Here is a 25,756-nt window from a genome sequence, read left to right on the forward strand (position 1 = left end):
TACTCCTATTTTAAACAAGCACCAATTAAAGAATAGATAAATGAAATAATTTTCCTAAAGCTATAGGCTAAGTAAGGGGCAAGCTTGAGATTTTTGTCTTGGCTTTTCTAATTCAAATCTCTTCTTTTCAATAGCTCATGTTTGCTCAATTTATAACCTTTCTCTTGATTCTTGTGCCTTATCCTTCTCATCAGGAGATGGAATCCTTAATATTCTATAAAATGTGTCTTACTTGGGATGATACATGTCCTTCTTGAGAAATATTAATTAACCCTATCATCCCAAGCCCTTCAATTTACCTAATCTAATGTCCAGTTATAGCCTCCCATTATGATGGATATCCTAAGAAATTATCATTTCAGGGGCAGCTAGGTGGCTCAGTGAGTAGACAGCCAGGCCTGGAGACAGGAGGTCCTGGGTTCAAACCTGGCCTCAGAAACGTTCTAGCTTTGTGATCTGGGGACAGAGTCACCCCATTATCTAACCCTTACCACTCTTCTGCCTTGGAACCTAAACTTAGTATCAATTCTAAGATGGAGGGCCAGGGTTTAAAAAGAAATAAAAATGAAAAGAGAAATGATTATTCCAAGCCCACTATGCAGCACATTGATGCTCTTAGAGTCCTGTGCCAAACCTAGGCAACTGTCAAATATTCTTAGATAACAGGGGCAGCTGGGTAGCTCAGTGGATTGTGAGCCAGTCTAGAGACAGGTGGTCCTAGGTTCAAATCTGGCCTCAGACACCTCCCAGCTGTGTTACCCTGGGGAAGTCACTTAACCCCCATTGCCTACTCCTACCACTCTTCTGCCTTGGAGCCAATGCACAGTATTGACTCTAAGACGGAAGGTAAGGGTTTATTTTAAAAAAAAAAAAACATTTTTGGAAAAGATCAAGTTATGCCTTCCCCTTAACACAAGAGAACGTTCATCTCACTCTATTCTGCTTTTGGGATTAACAATAAAATTTGGCCTCTTGTTAGCTTGTACTTCTGGTATTACAGTCTCTCTAAAATGAATTTCCCCTCAAATCCAAAGGTTTCTAGTCTTGTCTCAGGAGTTTAGAGGTTTCTAGCCTTGGCCAAGGAGTTCAGATTACTACTCATCTCTTAGAGGAGAGATTTTCCTTGACATTGTTTAATTAGCCTAAAACACTTATTAAATAGTCTGGTTTCTCTTGAGATCATATAAATCTTTCATCTTTTACTAAATATTTCCATAGAGAGGAATAGTTAAGAGATTTTAACTCATTTTTTTGAGAGAATAATTTTTTTAAAGTACATATTAAGTACTTAGTAGGTGCCAGGAATATAAAGATAAAACCAAAACAGCTCTCTAATGTCTGATTAGATCTGCTGCTGCTGCAGAATTCTTCTAATATCTATTGAAGAATGTTGTTTCCTGAGAGAAGATGCTTTTACATATTGGTGATGTTGTAAATCAATGTTGAATGGGCAATAAATTCTTCTACCTCCTATAATCATTGGGAAGAAATCATTTCTAAACATTAGAATGAGGCAACACCAAAAGGTCCCCTGCCCAGTCTGATGCAAGGAGAAATGTTGAATACATTTCCAGGATATTTTATAGCTTTGTCCAAATATAGTTGGATGTTTCTATTTATATAGCTGATTGGGCGAATGAACATTTTAAATATATGTGTGTATGTATGAATTTTTTTAACCCTTACTTTTAGTAACAACTGTAAGACAGAAGGACAAGGGCTAGGAAACCGGGGTTAAGTTTTTTATTTTATTTTATTATTTTTTTATTTTAATTTTGAATATTTTCCCATAGTTACATGTTTCATGTTCTTTCCCTCTCGCCCAAACCCCCTAACTTCCCTTAGCCAACGCACAATTCTACTGGGTTTTACATTATAGGATCAAGTCCTAATTCCATATTATTGATAGTTGTTTGAGGTCAGATTTGAACTCAGGTTCTTCTCATTCCAGGCCTGCCACTCTATCCACTTTGTTACCTAGCTGCCCCTAACATGGTATATTTTAATAGCTTTTGCCTGGATATATCTAAGTTGTACTTTTTTTACATACGTATATATATGTTTGTTTATATATATTTCTACAGAAACACATACTCATACAGGTTGATGCCAAAAATCTTAGTGCTATTTTAAACTTTAATAGTTGAAACCTGTATATAGGCATATAAATATTCATATGTATATATTCACATGCAGTTATTTATATGTGTGTGGATACACACATGCATTTATATTGTATATGTGCATATACATTCTTTAATGATATTAACTTTCAATCTGAAAGAAACCCTGGAGATTATCTAATCCTCATTTTACAAATGAAGAAATTTAGACCTAAAAAAGGGGGCAAGTAGGTGCCTCAGGGGAAAAGTGCCAGGGCTGGAGTCAGGAAGACTTGAGTTCAAATATTGCCTCAGACACTTATTAGCAAGTCACTTTACACTGTTTGCCTCTGTTTCCTCATCTGACAAATGAACTAGAGGAAGAATTGGCAAATCACTCCCGTGCCTTTGCCAAGAAAACCCCAAAGGGGGTCATGAAGAGTCAGGTACAGCTGAAAAGATTTAATAGTCCTAGAGAGGAGTTTAAGCAACTTGTTCAAGATTGGGAGATATACATGAAAGGGGGGGGGAATTGCGATTGATTTATTGTTTTTTACTTTGGGGACACTGGAAATTTTTTAAAGGAACCATTTACCAATTCACTGAATTTTATCTTTTTTTTTTTTTTGGTAGCTTCATCCTTATAAACACCATTCTGATACATAAGTCACTCACTAACTGTAAAAGCTCGCTACACAAAAGCTAAACAAACATTTTGAGATAGAATTAACAGTTACATATGGGTGTGGGAGTTAGTTTCAGAGCTAGTTCTGCCCTAGCAAATGTCAACAAAACATTTGTTTCATATCAGTGCGTTCTGTCCTACCGAGGAGAGATTTCCAGACAAAAATTAGATCTTTTATCTGTGGGAGTCACTTTTCTATGAGCTTCCACATAATTTACAAGGCTTAATACAGAAGTTGTTCTGTTACACCAAAATCCACCATTGGGGATATTCACATGTGAGCAAAGACAAGATTTCTCAACTAGAAATAAGATTTATTACTAGGAACTATAAACTATAGATTATACATAAAATTTATAGTGGAATAATTCACTGACTTTTTGACAAGTCACAAATCACCTTTAATTGATTTAGGTTTTTAAAAGAATTCAAAAACAGATGCATCATGGTATCAGAAATCATAATGCTGGAAACATCCTGTGCATTAGCAATGAATAATAATTTTTCAGCTGATAAGATACAGAATTGGTACATTATTTCAGGAAATTGAAATGAGCAATAAGGTGTCATCCAATACCTACCCCTCAAAGCATCTCCTTTAAATACTACTAATAAGAGTTAATGTTCATTAACACCAACGATGAGCTAAGTGATATATAGACAAGAAACATTTTCCAGGGAATCCTGAGCAGTCAGAATAGAGGAGGTAATACTGTCTGTTGGAGAAACAAACAGAATTATTTTTACATAATTCATGATATTGAGGAGAAATAGCTGAGCAGCTTATGAATGAATATAGTTTTCCTAATAGAAAAAGGCTATGTCCATGCTTAAGTACTAATGTTATATAATCCAGTACCACAAAATATTCTGTTAAATGATTTTAAAAGATTCCATAATGGTTGCTCCAGCAACATATATGTTTAAAAAATACCATTGTCATGAAAACAAAATAAATATATATAACACAAATATGCATATTATATTATATAACATATAATGTACAATACAAATATGTGTATACATATAGCAACATAGGATAAAAGATAGACTTGAGTGTCAGTGAAATTCTTTGTATCTTTATTATGGAGACTAATTCTGTTTCAATAAGGATCCAGTAAAAATTGAAATACATTTTGATCCACAAGGAGGATAAAATGAAAGCTGTGTCTCAGGCAACAGAGTACCAGATTTCAAATGCATGACACTAATCAATTACTTTTCTCATTTCAATTGGGAGCTATTAGGAATGCATGCTAACACAAAATACCATTGACTTGGCAGTGGAAGACTTGAGAGAAAAAGTTTTGTTATTATAAAATAATTAAATATATAGCTTAGAGTTGTTTTAATAAAAGTACCATGGGAACCTTTGCCACCATAATTTTAAATTTATTTCCTACATGCTTCCTTTTCCATTCCATTTCTATAAAGAAAAAACAAAATGAAGGTAGAAATATCCAGTTCATAGATGAAAAAAAAAAATGTAAGCAAATATCCAACTTTAGTTTTGGTTCCCGACATGGATTCACTTTGCGAAAGTTGATAGGATTTATACTTTGTGGCTCTGACACAAAGACCAATAATCTGTTCTAAAAGCTGACTAACTGCAAAGATCATCTGATAAAAGACAAGTAAATGGCATCAAATGTGTCAGTGATGACTTCATCTCCTTTAAGAATTATTGTAACTTGTGGGAGCAGCTGGGTAGCTCAGTGGATTGAGAGCCAAGCCCCAGAGACAGGAGATCCTAGATTCAAATCTGGTCTCAGACACTTCCCAGCTGTGTGACTCTGGGCAAGTCACTTGACCCCCATTGCCTACCCTTACCACTCTTCTGCCTTGGAGTCAATTTGACTCCAAGACGGAAGGTAAGAGTTTTAATAAAAAAAATTTTTTAAAGAATTATTGTAACTTGTGATATTTGTCTTAATTAAAGAGAAAAGTTTCATAATATGAAAGTGAGCACTTTAGTCTCAAAGCAACTCCATGACTAGAGTCATCAATTTTTAGATGTTCTGAGAGAGAGAGAGAATATAATATATAGGCTATCATATCCTTTTTTTTTTTTTTAATAGCCCTTACCTTTTGAATTAGTATCATTCTAACACAGGAGAGCAGCAAGGTCAAGGCCATCTGTCTTAAGTGGCACAGTCACTTAACATAGCCACACAGTTAGGACATATCTGAGGCCAGATGTGAACCCAGATCCTCTAGACTCCAGATCTGGCACTCTATCTACTGTGCTACCTATATGCACCCTAATATATCCTTAATTTAAATTAAAAGGAAGACATAAAATTATCTGAATTTGGAATTTTTCAACCTTATGACTGAAATATTGTCATATATTCTTTATTCTTCAATATTTTGAGTCCCCAGAGAAGAACTTATGAGTCAACAAGAGATGGAGAGCACTGTGAGATGTAAATAGATAATTTTGAGTATATTAAGTTGAAAAGTTTTTGTACAAATAAAATAAATGTTGTCAAGATTAGAAGGAAAACATAAAATTGGGGGGGGGGAATTGTATAGACAGCTTCTAGGATAAATGTCTCAAATCTAAACTATATAAACTTTGTCAAATTTATGAGAATAAGACATCCCCCAATTAATAAATGGGCAAAAAATATGAAGACACTTTCCAGGTGAAGAAATCAAAGTCATATGTAAGCATATGAAAAAATGCTCTAAATCACTACTGATTAGAGAAGTACAAATTAAAAAATAGAGATATTGTTTTTATCTGATCTGAGATATCATTTCACATCCACCAGATTGACTAAAAAGACAAAAGGGCAAAATAACAGATGTTGGAGGGGATGTGGGAAAATGTGGACACTAATATACTGTTGGTGGAGCTGTGAATTGATTCAATCATTTTGGAGAGCAATTTGGAATTGTACACAGAGAGTTATGAAACTATGTATAACCTTAGGCCCGGCAATACCATTGCTGCTAGATCTTATTTCCCAAGGAGATCAAGGAAAAAGAAAAAGAAGTTGTATGTTCCAAAGTATTTCTAGTAACTCCTTTTGTAGTGACAAAGAACTGGAAATTGAGGGATAGCTGAACAAATTGTGGTATGTGATTGTAATGGAATTATGCTATGCCATAAGAAACAATGAAAGCCTAATTTTAATAAAACTTTGAAAGAACATTATTATGAGTAAAACCAAGAGAACATTATATACAGCTACAGATTTAATACTTGAAGAATAATTTGTGAATGTCACCTCCATTGAATGAACTGAAAATGGAAACATGAAAGACATAACCTATATATACACATCTATCTCCTGAATGATGCCTTCTATGATGCAGTGAAGGAATAGAGGGGCTGAGACACTTGTAAATAAATTCTATTAATAAAAAAATAAATAATAATAATTTTGACATTTAATCCATACATCAACTCACTCATTAAGAAGTGGCAAAATACAAAAAGAAGGCAATTGAGCTCCTATTAAAGAGAATGTCTAGGTTTTATTTCCTTTGAAAGACAGTAAATTTCTTCTTAGAAAATATTGTGGAAGAATATTTTACTGTTGCGGAATTCTTGATGTCACAGGTTTTCACTTTTCCTTATCTTTTATCTGTAATTTGCTAGATCATATTTTCCACTTTTAAAATGATTCCTTTTCATAATAGTACCTACCTACCCGAGTTGTTGGAGACTCAAATGAAATAATTTAAGTAAAGCAATTTGCAAACCTAAATCACTACCTAAACATGAGGTATTATATTTTATTCGTTTTTATATAAAATCAGCAATTATAAGACTTTGCTCTAATAATATATAGCATTTACTATGTTATATATATATTATGTATAACATTTATCATATATGTTATATATAATATATAGCCAATTTTTGCATGTGTGTTCTTATTTTCAGCTTCTGTTATCTAGAACAAAACTTTAATTTGGATATTAATAATAATTTACATTTACATAGCACTTTAAATTGTGTAAAGCACTTTACATGTATTATCTCCATTAAGCCTCACAAATATATCATTATGCCTATTTTATAGGTGAGGAAGTTGAAGTTCAAGGAGGTTGAATGACTTCTACATCATCATTACACTAGATTTAAATCATCTTTCCTGAGTTTAGGTCCAACTTTATATTCACCACATAATACTACCTCTCTGCAAAGAAGAATAAATCTAATGTATTTTACAAAACTAAACAGGGCTGAAAAACTCAATCTTATTCACCACAACCAGCCTCAAAAGTTCAGGTCTGTTACTTCTTGTTATACAGATGTTACATATACAGATCATTTCAAACATGTCTCACTCAGTCTTTCAATAATGTTCATGACTTTAAAGGCCCAACATAAATGCCTTTTATTCTTTCTAGAAATCTTATTTCAGGCTACATAAATAATAATTGTCTCAAGTAGAGATAATAAAAACAAAATGAAATAAATCCTAAAAGGTCAGTAAATCATAAAATATAACAAAAAATTAGTAAAAGTTCACAAAGGCAATAGTCATGCTCTCACCATTTTCTTAGAAAAACCAAGTACGCGGTTAGGCAAATGACAGCCATCAGCAGCCACTCAATAGGTATAAAATCAAATTTAAGCTGGTGAAATAAAGTTTTCAGTATATTAGAATTCCTACATTATATGCTGTATTAGAGTATTATAGGAGGAAGAAGAGGAGGAGGGAAAAAAATCTAAATTACATAATGTCTGAGTTGGAAAGGACCTCAAACCAACTCATGCTTAGGCAAGAATCTTCTCCATTATATACCCAACAACTGATCATATAGCCTTGAAGACTTGAATGGGAAAGTATTACTTTCTACGAAAGCCCACTATATTTTTAGACACCTAAGATTGTTAGAAAGACTTTAAATTTGTTTTCTGCAATTTCTGCCTGTTGTGCCTAGATCTTCCCTCTAGAACAGGGGTCGGCAACGTATGGCTCTTGAGCCATATCTGGCTCTTTTGAGGGCCAGATATGGCTCTTTCTACAGTAGCCATAAAGTCAATTTTTTTTCAGGCACTGTTACAGGAGTGCGCACTGTGAGCACTGTATGGCTCTCACAAAATTACATTTTAAAAAATGTGGCATTTATGGCTCTCACAGCCAAAAAGGTTGCCGACCCCTGCTCTAGAACCAAGTAGAATAAGTTTAATCCTTTTTTTAAAAGATAGTCTTTGAAATACTTAAATAGAACTATTTTATTTATCATATCCTCTCCTTTCCAGACTAAACATCTACAATCCTTCGACTAAGTCTCATGTCACATAATGATTCTTTATTATTTTCATTGCCCTTGTCTAAATAATCCTCTAGATATGGTCTAACCAGTTCAAAATATCATGAGACTCACTTCTTTGTCTGTCTTAAAGCAATGTATATTAACTTTTCGACTGCCCTATCACTTAGTGGATTCATATTGAGCAAACTTCCAGATCTTTTTCAGAGTAACCACTGTCTAGCTATACATTTTCCCCACTTTATACTTGTGAAGCTGATTTTTTGGAACCTATATTTAAGACTTAACATTTATCCCTATCAAATTTCACTTTATTAGATTTTGCCAGTGATTATCAAGGAGGCACCAGCAATTCTGTTGTCTTTTAATCCTCATTTTTGAAAAGATTTACTCTAGTTTGGGGAAAGGAAAGTCAGAAGAATATAGGAGAAAAGAAAATATTGGAAAGAAGAGAATGTTACAAAGAATCATGTTAATACCTTTTAGTCTTAGATATTGCAAACACCAACTTCCATTTCTTAAAATTAAAATTGATATTTTTTCTAACTGATATGTTAAAGACTTTTCTTCTTTTTATTCCATAGATGGCTATGTCCTTCGGAGCTGTCTGGTGGACAAGTAAGTAAAAATAATCTTTCAAGGCTATACCTTGTTATAAGAAAGAAATAATTTTGTGACTTTTGCCAATTTTTCTTGTGTTAAGTGGAATAACATGCTATATGAATGGAAAAAGTATTATGGTCTACATATTAATGATAATCATTGTAACTATAATTAAGTTTTCAAAAGATACAATTATTACAGTAGCAATACTTTCTGTTACTCACATAGTTTAATACTGCAAACCCACAGGTCATAGTCACCACTTTCTCTTGTTAATCCTTTATGGTTTTGTACCTTATTCATCTAAGTTAGCTGAATTAGTAGCAATTCCTCTCCTGTAAACTGAGAAGAGCTGGAGCAGGTGACCTTTAAGACATCTTGGATTTTGGGCTAGTCACTTATTTTCTCAAGGGCTTGGGGCAGCTAGCTCTCTATGTTTACTGGGTGTCCCAGAAGTATTAATGCAATTTAGGAATACCTTCAAACTGCATGAAGACTTTGGGGACATCATACAAGCTGCAGAGCACTTGCAAATCTATACATCTGTGTTGGAAGGAATTACTAGAAAATCACCGATTCCCCACCCATACACATTGCTCCCCACCCAAAAGATCTTAAAAGCATCTATTTGATCCTAAGAATCAATAGGGAGCCACCAGAATATGAGTATGGGAGTAACACCAGCATACCTACACTTAAACTTAGGAAAATCAGTTTGGCAGCTGTATATGATGGACTGGAAAGAGGAGAGACAAAGCAAGAACATCATTAGGAAATGATTGCAAGATGATGAAAGCCTGAACTTAAATGGTGTCTGCTGGGATGGAAAGCAGATAAATCAAGTAAAGCAGAGAGAGGAAGAGTGGAGAAGATTTGGCAACAGATTGAATGTGTGGGGTAAAGGAAAGTAAGGAGTCAAAGTTCAAGCCAAGTTTTTAAGATCCTGAGTGAGTGGAAGGACAGTGGGATCTTCAGCAGATATAGTTAGTTTAGAAGAAGAATATATTAAGGGGTAGAGGGGAGATCAGGTAATGATATCTGGGATACAGTTCACAATTGATCCTTCCTGCTCATTCTGTGTGACTTTTTGTTCCACTAAAAATTAAAGAGGGAAATGGCCTCAAACACTTTCTAGCTGTGTGATCCTGGGCAAGTCAATCCAATTGCCTATCCCTTGTGACTCTTCTGCCTTAGAATTGATATGGATTCTAAGACAGAAGGTAAAGGCGTTTTTAAAAAAATTAAAAGGGAAAAACAAGACTCTAATTCACCAATCACTGGCCCTTAACTCCAGAACTCACCCTCCAGGAATGACCTTATCAATTTTCCATTCTACTCTTTATAGCAGCAATTTCAGACTTTCATCCTTCAAGCCTCCCATGTACTGCTCCTCTTCTCCCCATCCCACTGACTTCCACCCCCTACCCTGCTTAGCTGATAATCTTGCCTTATGTGTCCCAGAAAAACAAAATGAAGCTATTTGCCAAGATGGCTTCTCACTTCACTCCCTCAACTATCTTCCCTTACTGTCTCTTCTTTTAGCCCTTCACTCATAGACCTGTTATCTACCAACCTGGCCTTCATTCCCTCAAGCCTAGACAATTGAAATAGCTTTCCAGATGGTCTATCTTCTTCAAGTTTCTTTTCCTTTACAGGATATCCCCATTCTGCTTCCAAAGGAATCTTCCTAAAGCAGAGGGTTGACCATGTTACACTGCCCCCTCAAATCAAAAATAAAAAAATTCCAATGCTCCCTATTACCTCCAGGATCAAATATAAAACCCTCTGTTTGACTTTTAAAGCCTTTCATAACCTAGACACTTCTTATCTTTCCAGTCTTCTTGCACCCTTCCATATTCTTTGATCTAACAATCCATCTCTTGACTCTGCCTTTTACCAACTGATCCCATGCTTCGAATGTTCTCCCTCCCCACCTGGGCTTTCTTTTTTCTTTCACATCCTTCAAAACTCAAGTCAATTCTTACCTTATGTAATGAACCTTTCCCAGGCTCTCCCCACCCTTAGTGCCTACCCTAAAATTTCCTTTCATTTATACTGAATATATACAGATTATGTTTATGTTTTCTTCTCCACTTCTCCCTGCCCCTCCCAGCCCCACAGCCATTAACATGTGAGCTCCTTGAAAATTGGAAAAGTGTTTTTGCCTTTCTCTCTCTCTCCAGAGCTTAGCACAGTGGCTGGCACATAGTAGTAAACTCTCAGTAAATGTTTGTTGACTGATTGGCTGACTGCCTACTACCAGAGTGCTTTAGGGGTCAGGGAGTGGGGGATGGCATCTGCAGAGCTGTTGTTATTGATTCTTGGAAACCCTGAAGGATGCCAAGTTCTGAAAATGAGACATTAGGAATTTGCAGAACAGAGGAAACAGGTAGACTGGAGTAGATTTTGGAAAAACAGATAAGTATGGTTATTATGTTGGAGACAGGCCCCATTGTTACCTATCACAACAAGGGTGGGATGCAACTCATCTTACCAACCTCCAATTGATTGTTCAAATCTCTCTGTAGGATCAAGCCTGGCTCTGACTTTGAGAGACTACTTGTCTATACAATGGGCATTAAACTTTATTTTTTTTAACCTACCATAGATATTTCTTGCAATATTCAATGATTTTTAGAAGGGTTGTTGAATGCATTTATGCACTTGAAGCTCTTCCTATATTTATGGCATTGTCTACCTCAACCAGTTCTTGTGTTGATCTCCCTGTTCCTTTGAGTTAGTTATGGCATTTACCTATAATATTCCATTTCAGTATGGTCTTTTGACTTGACTCTGTTCTTAAGATCTGACTTTTGGCTCTAGTACAAGCTCGGTAAGGAGGCAGAGGAGTCTAGAAAAATCATAATGCAAGATATCTTTGGATTCCCCCACTGACTTCATCAGATCATCTTCCAGGGAAATAAATAAGCAAAGCAGAATCAATAACAAGTCCAATTCAATTGAACATGTATTAAATACCTACTGTGTGCCAGATTGGACTCCAGACCCTGGGACTACAAAGACAAAAATGAAGTGCCTGCCCACAAAGGGCTTATATTCTATTGAGAGAAGCAATATGTACAATGAATACAAAAAAATACTTACAAAGTAATTTTGAGGGAGGGTATCTGGCAACTGAGAAGATAAATTTATTTATCTATTTTTTGTTTTTAAATTATTTATTTTTTAAAATTATTTTTATTTATTAATTTTTTGTCAATGTTACATGATTCTTATCTCCCTCCCCTATTCTCTCCCCAACTCCTGGAGTTGACAAACAATTTCACTGGAATATGTATATAATCACTCAAATCCTATTTCCATTTTATTCATTTTTGTAATAGAGTAATCTTTTAAAACCAAAATCATATAGCCATATAAACAAGCGATAAATCATGTTTTCTTCTGGATTTCTACTCCCTCAGTTTTTTCTCTAGATGTGGATAGCATACTTTCTCATAAGACCCTCAGGGTGGTCCAGGACCATTGCATCACTACTAGTAGCAAAGTCAATTACATTTGATCTTCCCACAATGTTTCAGTTACTGTGTATAATGTTGAGAAGATCAGTTTAGAACAGGCTTTCTGTAGGATAGTGGTTCCCAAACTTTTTTGGCCTACCACCCCCTTTCAAGAAAAAATGTTACTTGGCCCCCTGGAAATTAATTTTTTAAATTTTAATAGCAATTAATAGGAAAGATAAATGCACCTGTGGCCATCACCACTCTCCTGGATTGCTGCAGCACCCACCAGGGGGCGGTAGCACCCACTTTGGGAATCACTGCTGTAGGAGGTGGCAACTGAGCTAAGCTTTGAAAGGAGTTGGGACTGGGACCAATAGCTGAGTATTCAGGATCACAGAATTTAACACAATGAATACATGAAACTGGATTTCAGAACTGAAGAACAGGTGCAGGTCAACAACCTAACATCAGATGAGACCAAGCAAATTAGTGTTATTAAGAAGTCCTAAAAGACTCATACTGGCTAATCACCTGGACTCAAGGATTAGGTGAAGGCAACCAATCCCTACAAGCCAGAAAGAATACCAGAGATTATATTCTTGAGAAAGGCATATATTTTTAAATTTTTATCTTTATTTTATTTCAATAACAAATTTACATATAAGTTTTCCAAAGTTACTTGATGCATGTTGTCTCCCTCTCCTCTTCCCTCCCTGCTCCGAGACTTTATAAGCAATTCCACTGTGTTATATATGTTTTATCACTCAAAACATATTTCTTTTTTAAATTAATTTTATTTTTAAAATTTTTCCATGTTTACATGATTCATTTTCTTTCCCTCCCTTCTTCTCTCCCCCCTCCCAGAGCTGACAAACAATTCCACTGGGTTGTACAAATGTTATCACTTGAAACCATTTCCTTATTATTCATTTTGCTATAGAGCAATCTTTTAAAACCTAAACCCCAAATCACATCCCCATATATACGTGATACATGATGTAGTGTTTTTCTTTTGCATTTCTATTCCCATAGTTCTTTCTCTCAATGTGGTTAGCCTTCTTTCCCATAAGTCCTTCAGGAGTGTCCTGGCTTGTTGCATTGCTACTAGTAGCAAAGTCCATTATATTGGATTTTTCCACAATGTTTTACTTTCTGTGTACAGTGTTCTCCTTGTTCTGCTCATTTCACTCTGCCTCAATTTATTGAGGTTCTCCCAGGCCATACAGAAATCCTCCAGATCATCATTCCTTACACCACAGTAGTATTCCATCATGATTTTATACTATTACATACCACAATTTGTTCAGTCATCGAGGGACAACCAACCATTCATCTTCCAATTTTTTTTTTGCCACCACAAAGAATGTGGTGGCAGCTATGAATATTTTTGTACAAATATTTTTCCTTATTATCTCTTTGGGGTACAAACCAAGTAGTGGTGTTGCTGGATCAAAGGGTATGCATTTTTAAAGCCCTTTGTGCATAATTCCAAATTGCCTTCCAGAATGACTGGATTAAATCAACAACTCCCCCAGCAATGAATTAGTGTCCCGATTTTGCCACAACCCCTTCAACATTTATTATTTTCTTTTATTGTCATATTGGCCAATCTGTGAGGTATGAGGTGTTACCTCAACATTGTTTTGATTTACATTTCTCTAATTATGAGAGATTTAGAACATTTTTTTCATGGGCTTATTAATAGTTTCTATTTCTTTATCTGAAAACTGCCTATTCATGTCACTTGACCATTTGCCAATTGGAGAATGGCTCAATTTTTTTGTACAATTGACTTAGCTCCTTATAAATTTGAGAAATTAGACCTTTGTCAAAGGTTTTTGTTATAAAAATTTTTTCCCAATTTGTTGCTTCCCTTCTAATTTTGGTTGCATTGGTTTTGTTTGTATAGAAACTTTTTCATTTAATATAATCAAATTATTTATATTACATTTTGCAATGTTCTCTATCTCTTATTTGATCTTAAATTCTTTCCTTCTCTATAGATATGACAGATATTCTACATTCACCTAATTTACTTATATCACTTTTTGTTTAAATCATATACCTATTTTGAACTTATCTTGGTATAGGGTGTGAAATATTGATCTAAACCTAATTTTTGCTATACTATTTTCCAATTTTCCCAGAAGTTTTTGTCAAATAGTGAATTATTTTTCCAAAAGCTGTGATCTTTGGGTTATCAAACTAGTGTATTGATTGCTGAGGTCATTTACCCCTAATCTATTCCATTGATCTACCTTTCTATTTCTTAACCAGTACCAGATTGTTTTGATGATTACTGCTTTATAGTACAGTTTAAGATCTGGTAGAGCTAGGCCACCATCCCTCACATTTTTTTTTCATTAGTTCCTTTGATATTCTTGTAGGTCCATCTCATATTGCAATTTTACTTGATCTAGGCAAGAAAATTTTCTGATGAAAATATTTTAAATGTCTGAATGCTGAATTTGCAACCTAGTTACAAATCTTATATCATAATACAAAGTAATATCTTAAGAAGCAAAATCTTAAGTTATTTATAGGTTGATCTCAATTCTCAATATAATGCCAGTTATTTGAAACTAGGGACTGTTTTTTTTTCATATATTCCCCATAGTGCTTCACACACACACACACACACACACACACAATATGCCAAATCAGCAATGAAAAGAAAACATCATAAAGATGAAAATAGAAATCTTATACATAGATTTGTAAAAAGATATAAAAGCATTTAATGGATGTATCAAACCAAAAAAGCCCAAACTAGATTCACCTGGTTGTGTAATCCCTATGCCAAGGGAGAGTTCAAGTTCTCTACATTTTTATCAATGATCCTTATGTGTTACTATGACCTTAATGAATAAAATAAACAGTCACTTTTTAGAATGACATAAATGTTCAGCCATGTATTATATCATAATACTCATACTCTGGCTCTTAATTTTGTTAATTTCCATTTTAAAAAGTGGAAAATAATAATTGCAGTTTTTGTAACAAATATAAGTGCATTTTAATCACACTAAAAGTCCAAGAGATGTCATATATATGGCATTTTTGAGCATAAAGAGCTTTGGGATCATAGTGCCTAGTGCAGTGTTAGAAAGAATGTGCTAAATAAATGTTTATTGATTATAATATATAATGCTTTTTGTCTAAAAAATAATTTCCTTTAAAATGTTTTTTTCTACATTTACAGTGAAGGAGAGATCTATGATGATATTGCTGATGGTAAGTTTCATTTTTTTAAAAAATATACAATATATTAGCACATTTGTTTATGCTAAAGCCTATTGAGTAGTGCTTATGCATAGAATGAAAGAACAATTATCAGTCTAAATCATCAGCTTTTATCAATACTTATTGATAATCCATAATTTTCTGGCTATAGTGTATGATATTAAAAGAAAAAAGTGTTCCTAACACATAATGAAGTTTGTATGCCCAAAGTGTCTATGTTGTAACCACATTTTGCCTCAATATTAGTTACTTACTTGTGCCTTAATGCTTTCTAGCTGTCAAACAAACTGAGAGCACATGGAGTATTTATTTTGTGGCTTGTAGAAGAGCCATCTACCCTTTGAGAGGGCATCTAACAATAGTGACCAACCATCCCTGGAAATTCTGCATTTGTTGCTTGCCATCATAAGAATTTTCCTACACATGTTAAGATCATGGATTTAATTAGAAAAGAGTTTTAGAAATCATCTCATCCATCCCCATATTTTAAAGATAAATAAACTGAATCCCAAGAAGGTCAAGTGACTTTGAAATTCACATGGGTTATTAGTAGCAGAGCCAGGATTGGAAACCAAGTTCTCTGGCTCCAAAACTAGATGTTTGTTTTTTTTAAAAAACTATTACATATTACAAAAGTAATCTATTCCTTCTCTACTATTTTTATTCATTGTCCTTATTTCTTATTTGGCTCCCTCTTAACCCTTATTTGACCAATAATCTACTCTCCTTTAGAACAACTTTTTCTAACTTTAACTTGAAATTAGCTTTTCCAGCTATGAATTTAGCTTAAGTCTGCCCTTATTTCCATTTAAAGTTCCCTATTCATTCAGCCTGTGATGTGATTCCTTAGAAACAGAGAGGGGGAATCTCAGAAACATACACACAGACACAAGCTTAATTTATATGGGATCATAGTTTTAGTCTCAACTACTTTCTTAAATAATTTAACTGAAGCTTTGATTCTTACCCAGTTCCAAACCAAATTTAGAATTCAAAACTCTTCATAACTCTTAACCTAACTCACCTTCCCTCCACCACACCCACACACCTTTCCAGTCTTCTTTACCTTATATTCTTGAGATTATTGCTGACTGGCTCAACAATTAGTTCTACAAATTTCTTTCTATAATGTGTGTAGACCTAAAATTATTAAGTGGTCAGAAAAAGAAGGATCTAGGACTGATTTTTTTAGTGTAAGAAAAAATTGTTCTTGTTGTTTTAACAAGGGGATATTTTTTAAAAAAGAAACAGTATAAAAGATCTCCATGGTATAGAAACAGAATTAGATGTAGAAGACAAGTGATGGAATAAAAATAAAAGTGTTGCCATTTGTGTTTCTTAGGTCATACACCACTGTTTCCTATAATAAATCATATAGTATTTTGCTTAGTTTTGTTCTAAAAGATGGACATTTTGCCTAATAAAATTTCTAAACTTCATTAATTCTAGTAAGAAATTTTATTTCTCTAAAACCTAAACATACTTTTGCTCATTTCCTTCCTTCTATTCTTTAGCTCACTGAACAATTTAAAATAACCACTTCCACTAATATTTCTAATTTTCATGCATAACTTTATTCATCTTTTTTCACATTCCTCAATTAGTTATAATTTATCTGACTAATATTAATACTACTCTTTATTTTTATTTATTAATTTTTTTAAAACCCTTACCTTCTGTCTTGGAGTCAATACTATGTTTTGGCTCCAAGGCAGAAGAGTGGTAAGGGCTAGGTAATGGGGGTCAAGTGACTTGCCCAGGGTCACACAGCTGGGAAGTGCCTGAGGTCAGATTTGAACCTAGGACCTCCCATCTCTAGGCCTGGCTCTCAATCCACTGAACTACCCAGCTGCCTCCTACTCTTTATTTTTTAAGTGATATTTCTTCCAAACTCTCAACTTACATTTACTGGGCTCCTGTATATAGCGATCTAGCTAATTGTTTAAAGTTTAAATTATGTCTAAGAGATTATACTATCCATTTAGTGAGTTTTTTGTTAGTTTATATATGCATGTTGAATTTAACATGATAAGTGTCAATATAAATATTAAATGCCATGTATAGCACACAGAAAAAAAGATTCATGTAAGTTAAATGCAGTACAGATTAAGAGGTCTTAGAGACCAAATTAATTTTTTTATACATTCAAAATGTACTTTGGACAGTGAGTTTAATACTTCATTCTATAGTTATATAGAATATAGTTATTTTTCATACATTCATCCCCCTCTTGTAGTCCACATTCAGTGTCCATGGTACAATACAATCACAAATAGATGTTCTCCAACTCAAGAAAACTTAAGAGTATATATGTGTACTTTTCGTCTTCTAATTACATTTTGTATTCTTTTTTTTAGGTTGTATCTACGACAATGACTAGTAGCTTTCCACTTTAGAAGCTGACTTCATTGAATTCTTTTTTGAAGCATTTACAGTTTTAATTAACATATAATTAAGATGTAACAGCAGATGAATGAACAAAATATACTTTACTATCACTTCCTTTTTGTTACTAAAGCATAATTCTCACCATAAAGAACTGGAAATTGGGGCCCTTTTGAGTTAAGTTTTTTCTGAACAAACATCCCAGTGGGGTTCATCAAGGAAGCTATGCACATCACCTTTAGCTACCTATTCAACATTTCCAAGGATACACACGATTTATTGATAAACATCTATGACAGTACATAAAAAAGGAGTATCAAGTGAAAAACACAGGGGAAAGAAACCCATCATATTCACTTATGATTTAAATAAAGAAAATAAACATAAATTGGCATCTGAGAAGGCAATTGCCCACTTGAAAAACTCTTCTAATATTTGCTAAAAGGAAATTATATTCATAGGATTCTCTGTGTTTTAAATTTGCAAAATGTTTTGTCTATATGTGTTCATTTGGAAAGCATATTAATTATTTGCTAGAGAGTTTGTTGTAATTTGTGTATTTTTGTACAGTCCTCTAAGCTAAATGTTATTAAGTCTTAAAAACCCATCTCTTATCTGGTTTTTGATATTCAAATAACTTGATTCTGTTCATTATTTAAACTGATGTTATCTGAGAAGTAACATGGGCCTAAACTTTGACTCTATGACCATAACATTATGCATAATGGACTATGAACAGTCCTGTTTTTGTTCCAAATCTGTTAAGGCTTTAAAATCATTTAACTTTTCCCTCTAAGTTTTTCTTTGCCAGCAGGGGGAGTACAGATGAACACACTGTTAGAAAGATGTCCCCTACTGAGGCACGCATTTAGTTCAAAGGCAAGCCAGAAACAAAACTAAAAGTTATTTTTTATTTAGCTCCAATATTTTAAGGAAAAAAATTGTTAAATGGATATGAAAAATATCTTTTTTCATAGCTTCCAAAATAAGGATCTAACATTTAACCACGTGGAAAAGGTCAGGATTCCTCAGATCTACTCACAGTCCTACTGCCTATGTAAACTTTCTATAGAGAGGGAAAAACCTTTAACCTCCCTGATACTTCATTTTCTCACTTGCCAAATTACAATGTCAAATTATATCATTTCTAATATCCTCCAAAACTGCTGAATTTCTTTCTTAAGATTATAAATAGATGGTCAGAACATGTTTGTTCTTTTACAATTTTGTAGCAAATTTGTACCACTCCAATTTGGGGGAGTTGGGTGGGGATTGAGTGATTTTTTCATTACTGTACAATAGCTATTGAATTAATTCTTCATTTGTTTCTCAAGTGTTGTACCTTGTGGCTATAGGAAAAGTTTTGAATGGATCTATAAGAATTTGTAGAGTTTTGTTTGGGAAATCACTCCCCAAAGGGTCAGTCTGGGTGCTTCCACATAGAAGGAGAAGTGTATGCACACAAACTTGTGAAAAAAAAAAACAATAATTCTATAAGATAGGTAATCTCAACCCAACAAAAAAGTAAAACGATTTTGAATGTTTTAAATATTTTTAGAATATATTAGAATCTTTTGTATATTGGTAGATGAAATATTGATATATATGATGAGAGAGCTACCAACAATGTATTCTGGAAAATTCTCTAGTTTGGGAGATTTGTTCTACAAATAAGTATTCCACAAATCATGGTACATGAATAACATGAGCTACTGAAGCCAAGAAAATAAGTTTTTCCTTCTTATAAATAAAAGTCTATATTCACAGGAATTGTACAGAAGAAATGTCTTCTTACAATGGGAAGAAATATTACCTCCAATAAATTTCTCAGAAGTAGCTTTATAAAAATGACTTGAACATTAAATAATACCAAAGGGTTATTGTTCCAAATCTAACCAGGCCTTTGAGTTATGAGTAGGCAGGTCTGGTGTGGTTTGCATTTATGTACCTTTCCTCCAAAAACCCTTTACCCTAAAAAAGCCACTTTAATCAACTATATTTTTGTATTCCTCCTTGTGATGCCTTAGTCTAGGTGAATTTTTAAAAAGAATTTAATGACATAGTTTACCTTAGAAAAAAAGGATTTATTCAAAATCAGATAAGATCTATTTTAGAGAAAGCAAAACATGCAATGACTTATTCCAAGGTCATGATTTGTCTTAGACTGGCAAAGCATAAAACCTTGAAACCTTGATTCTGGTTCTTATTCAAACACACCACCCCTGAAGCATACAAAATTTGGGGGTTTTTAAAAACAATTTAAAAACTGAAGAAATAAACGTATTCATATTGTCCTGATTTCTAGATGAATAACAACTGTTTTATAACAAAATCTTGGAAGAGTAATATGTACAAATGTAATTCAAAATAAAGTCCATTTTTAACTCAAATTTGTGATTCAAGTATCACTATTCTTTCTTAGAACCCAAATCTTTCTGTAGCTATTAATATACACATAATAAAGTCTTATTATAATAATAGCTTAGTGCTAATGCTACAAATCAAATTGTGTCACCCCAAAACATGGTAACTACAAATAGAAAGTGTCTGCAATGACCCAATTATCCTATAAGGCAGTTGATAGCAGTGTTACTTCAAAATAGTTTCATGAAAAGATCCCACTCTTGTTCTTCCTTCTTTCCTTTTTTTTTGCCCTAGAATATTTATTTAGACTTCCATATGTTGTGGGTTGTCAACCGTGGGAAGACACAGAGGATAGAATGCTAAAACTGGAGACAGGAAGATCTGAATTCAAATCCAACCTCAAACATTTACATTCAATTCTGCCATAACTCAACATATGCTTCTTAAAAATCATTACACTATACAAAATCATGCAATAAGCACAGGACTTATGGAGAAAATGGAGTTAGGGGCCCAACACTTAAAAACCTTGCCAATGAAATAAAAAGAGATAGTAACTATTAATAAAAATGATAGTATAGTTTTAAACATGTTAAATAGTAAAGAAATATATAAATACTTCAATAAATGGTAGTATCTGAGACCTTCAACTACTGGTCAGCCTGTACCTCGGTGACCGCCCAGCCTCAAGCTAACAAAATCTATGACTATAGGCAGTCTGGGTGGAGTGTGTGTGTTCAGACCAGCCCACCTCTGTCCACATCTTTTACTGCACCAAAAGACTTATAATAAATATGGTACTTCACCTTGAAAAATATCTGAAATTTTGCTTATGGAATTGGGCAATGAAAGGGTTAAAGCTTGTGAGTCATTATGAAGTGATACAGTTTTTAGCAAACACAAAAATCTAGTTCTGCTCAAATTATTCCCTAATATTTCAATAGCAATGGAACAAATTCTCATTTTCAAAACAAATGCTAAAGCAAAAATGAACTACTAGTTTTATAACCATATTACTTAATCTCTACTTCAAATTCATCAAATAAGGATAATCCAAGGTTGTCCAAAGGATAAAATATAAGATGATATTTGTAGAGGCAGCTAGGTAACACAGTGGATAAAGCACCAGATCTGGAGTCAGAAGGGGCTGGATTCAAATCCGCCTTCAGACACTTCCTAGCTATGTGACCCTGGACAAGTCACTTAACCCTAATTGCCCAGCCCTTGCTGCTCTTCTTTCTTAGAATCTAGGACAGAAAGTAAGGTTTGGGTTGTTGTTGTTGTTTTGTTTTTTTTTTTAGGTATATTTGTAAAGTACTTTGCATACCTTTCAGGGCTACTATATACATGCTAGCTATTATTGTTGATATTATTATTACTTGGCAATCACAAAAAAGTTATGATTCAAATATCTCACATGTAGCTCTGTATTTGAAATCAGAAAACTTGGGATCAAATTCTAGCACCGGCTCTCATTGGCTAAGTGACCCCTGGCAAGTCATTTAAACTCGAAAATTCAATTTCTTCATTTGTCAATTAAGGATAAAATTCATACTATTTTACAAAGTTGTTGTGAGGGTCAAAAAGGATTATGTCTAACACTTTGTAAGGCAAGAGGGCTACATAAATGTTGGGGATGATCATGTCTGTGTAGAGAGATGAGGTAGAGTGGAGGAAGTGATAAAAAAAATTAGTAGGTACATGAATTGGGAAGATGCAATACTTTAGGGAACATTGATGCGTTGTCTTGGAAAAAAGACTCAGCCACTCACTGGAAGAAGAAAGGACAGTGTGCTGAGGGCTTGATAGAAAAAGGTCACAGGGATCTTGACTGGATCATAAATTTGAGTAACGTAGATCTGAAAGAAAGATGGGGGAAGGCAAGAAATATTCCTACTCCCCAGTGACTTGCAAGTGGGTGAAGGAGAGTGCGAGAGTACTAGAAATGGTGGCCAGGGGTACTGTGTCATCAGGAGGGAACCAAGTCTCAATGAGTGCCAGAAGATGGAAGGCATGCAAAATCCTAGAGGATTTAATGTGAAAGTGATGACTGTGAAGCAGGTAAAGTGGAAGGGGTGGATAGGTCTGGAATTGAAAGCAAGGGGAATAGAGTCTAAGGGGATGGCAATGAGGTAATGAAGTATGAGAAAGAGAACAGAGTTTGTTTGAAGGACTGTGAGTGTGCTAAGCATTGGGGAAGAATCCAGGCAGAGTATCCATGGTTGGAGATACCAGTTAAGAGAAGCATGTAACTAGATTTTCAGTTTTACTTGAATTTTTGTAATGGTTATTTAGTTTACCGTTTCTGAATTTTTTTAATCTTATATCTAGATCAAATTATTTGTCAAAGAATCAAGGGGGCAGCTAGGTGGCTCAGTGGATTGAGAGCCAGACCCAGAGATGGGAGGTCCTGGCCTCAAATCTGGCCTCAGATACTTCCTAGCTGTGTGACCCTGGGCAAGTCACTTGACCCCCACTGCCTAGCTCTTACTTTTCTTCTGCCTTACAACCAATACACAGTATTGATTCTAAGATGGAAGGTAGGGTTTTATTGTTGTTGTTGTTTTTTAAAGGATCAAGCCTGATCTTTCAAAAAATATTGAATATCAGATGTTCTTTTTGTGCTCTTCTTCCAGTACTCCTATGTCCATTTTTTGGAATGCATGAGGTGTTCAGGGAGGACAGGTACCTCCAACTCTGCCTCACTTAAATTCAATACCTGGACAAGTGAAGACATCACTTATGATGCCAGTGATCCTCTTGACAACATCAACAAGGATGAATAACAACATCCATTTATGGATCCTGGTAATGTCCATCTCAGGATCACAGTCTCGTTACTTTTTTCAGGAAAGAAACACAAAACCAAAGAAGCAGCTATGGTTTTGAGATCCAATCTCAAGTCACCCAGACCAGCATGTGTTGGCAGTCATGTGTGAGCAGGTGTCACCATTTCTACTAGAATATAAAAAAGGTGACATCCCCCACCATACCATGGAAAGTACAGAGGAAAGCTCAGAGTCCTGTCATATTCAGGATTTAGGTAGAGGAAGCCATCCAAAGGGCATAGTCACTCCTTTTTAAGGTCTACTAAATCAGTGGCTCTTCCTGACCCAAAGACCAGTCTTCTCAGAAACAGACACCTCCCCTGCTGCTAACATGGGGACCAAGAGATTCTGTGTCCTCCACCAGCTCCCAGGATTGAGTCAACACCCATAATCTGCCTAGAAGCAACCAGAGTGCAAGCTCACTACTCTATGGGATACCCACTATTAACAGCAAGGTGCAAAAGTATCAAATGAGAGGTAGCATATAATAGTGAGTAGAAAATTGCCCTCAAAGTCAGGAAATATTGGGTTCAATTCTTACCTCTTAAACATATTGGCTGCATGATCCTGGGAAAGTCATTTACCCCTTTATTGCTCTAATCAACTCTCTAAAATGATGAATTGCAGAGAAGGAGTCAACCTACATTTGAAAAGTGTCTTTATTTTGGAGTTTATTATATGAAATAAATATAGCTCTAGACTCTATTACCTTTCCCTATTCACGTATAATTTTCTTCAGCAACTCTAATTTTTAATATCAAGCAAGGCAAAATATAGGGATAAATATGCTTGCTGTAGTTACTTGCCACTGTCGTGGAAGGTATTCATAATAATTTTAGCTGCCTTTATAACATATTTTTAAGGTTTGTAAAATGATTTACATGTTAACTAATTTGATCCTCACAACAACTGTGGGATAGGTGTTGTTATCCCCATTTTACAGATAAGAAAAATGAGGCACAGAGAGGTTCAATGATTGTCCCAAGATCCCATAGATAGTAAGGGCTTGAGACAGGATTCAAATTTGTATCTTCCTAATTCTTAAGTCTTGAGCTTCCAGTGGAAAACAAAAGAGAAAAAGTTCTAATTTTCTTCAGTGGATCTATTTCAAGCTAGAGTTACTAAGAATCTCTCCAATCAGTTCTTGAAAATGCAATGGGGCTCAGTGGATAGAAAGTCAGGCCTAAAGACAGGAAGTCCTGAGTTCAAATCTGGTCTCAGAAACTTCTTAGTTCTGTGACCCTGGGCAAGTCCCTAAACTCCAACTGCCTGCCCTTTACCATTTTTTTGCCTTAGAACTGATATTTAATATGAATTCTGAGATAGAAGGTAAGGGAAAGAAAAGGAAGGGAGGGAGGGAGGGAGGAAGGAAGGAAGGAAGGAAGGAAGGAAGGAAGGAAGGAAGGAAGGAAGGAAAAGATGGAGGGAGAGAGGAGGAAGAACCTCAGATGTAGAATTATCATGTTGACAACTTTTAGGAAAATAAAATCCTCTCCAATGAAAGAAAGTCAGAAGACAAGAAGAAAAGAAAATGAGAAAGAAAAGGAAAGAGAGGGTGATGGCAAGTTAGATTGAGCTACTTCTAAAAATGTAAAATGAGGAAACAAAATGATTTGCCAGAGAAACTGTTTCAGTGTGGAGATATTCTAAACTGCATGTTAATCCAAAAAACATGGTATTTCTATTCATATTCTGAGAGAGATTACATTTTAAAAAATTAAACCTTTATCTTCTATCTTAGAATCAATCCTAAGTATTGGTTCTAAGTCATAAAAGTGCAAGGGCTAGGCAATGAGGGTTAAGTGACTTGCCCAGGGTCACACACCTAGGACATGTCTGAGACTAGATTTGAACCCAGGACCTCCTGTCTTCAGGCCTGTCTCTCCATCCACTGGGTCACCTAGCTGCCCTGGGTTTGCATTTTAAAATTTAAAATTAGCATTCATATTGATAGAAGGCCAATTTTTGGCTCTGGTATTTTAGGATTAGTATTTACAGAGCTTATTAAGAATTGAGGCCTGGAAACAGGTCATAGGTTCAGGTTCAAACACTTCCTAGTTGTGTGACCCTGGACAAGTCATTTGATCCCAGTTGCCTAGCCCTTACCACTCTTCTGCCTTGGAACCAATTCTTAGTATTGACTCTAAGATGGAAGATAAGGGTTTTTTTAAATTGAGTCATAATATTTTATAACATTATTTTGTTGCTGTAAAGCCAGATTCTTCTAATGCCTAAACTAGTCAATGTCAAACTTCCTTTTTAAAAAAAATTTAGATATGTGTTTTCTAAATCCATTTTTCTTTTCTTTTTGCATTAACTATCTCTCTTCTTTTCACAATGCAATTGAATAGTCTCAGTCATAGCAACCTGAAAGGGGGTATAGCAGAAATGTGCTGGGGTGGCAGGAGTGTTGCCATGGTAATTTCATAGTAGCATCCTGTACACTTGCTGGCAGAGAAAATTGCTCCAACTTTGAAGTAATTCAACAAAATCTTTTCCCCAGACACTGTTTCCAAAGTATACCTACAACCAAAGAAATCCAAGAGAGGGTGAAAGTAAGGTCTACTCTTTATGCCACGAAAGAAGATAGCTATCATTCTTCCACCTACAAAGGAGATAAGAGAATCTATGACATGGCTTTTAAATAAATATCTGTAAGTCAGAAGTTGTGACAGCTCCTTGTTTGTGAATAAAATCCAACTTATTCCTTGGTTCTACTTATGAAGAAACTAGAAACTGCTTTAGACCTTCCAGGCTACTAAGGTTCATTCTTGCCTTAGGCAGAGGTGAGAGAAGTTAAAAGAATTTGCATTGGCAGCAGCTGGAATTATGAGTGAATTCCTC

At 34.7% G+C, this 25,756-nt stretch overlaps 1 protein-coding gene and 1 non-coding gene across 2 annotated transcripts in view; both read left to right on the plus strand.

Moving 5' to 3' along the window:
- Positions 1-18,126, plus strand: part of FYB1 (FYN binding protein 1) — a 135,451-nt gene extending 117,325 nt beyond the window's left edge. Inside the window, exons 16-18 of the mRNA XM_044664227.1 lie at positions 8,610-8,643; positions 15,295-15,326; positions 17,693-18,126. Coding sequence (XP_044520162.1) covers positions 8,610-8,643; positions 15,295-15,326; positions 17,693-17,715 — 89 coding nt within the window. The 3' untranslated portion in view covers positions 17,716-18,126. The remainder of the gene's footprint in view (positions 1-8,609; positions 8,644-15,294; positions 15,327-17,692) is intronic.
- LOC123232624 lies at positions 1,159-1,277 on the plus strand. The gene has a single exon (XR_006505154.1). It is a non-coding gene; the product is annotated as a U5 spliceosomal RNA (small nuclear RNA).
- Positions 18,127-25,756: the final 7,630 nt, after the last annotated feature.

This window comes from Gracilinanus agilis, chromosome 1, assembly GCF_016433145.1.
Source record: "Gracilinanus agilis isolate LMUSP501 chromosome 1, AgileGrace, whole genome shotgun sequence".
Classification (NCBI taxonomy): domain Eukaryota; kingdom Metazoa; phylum Chordata; class Mammalia; order Didelphimorphia; family Didelphidae; genus Gracilinanus; species Gracilinanus agilis.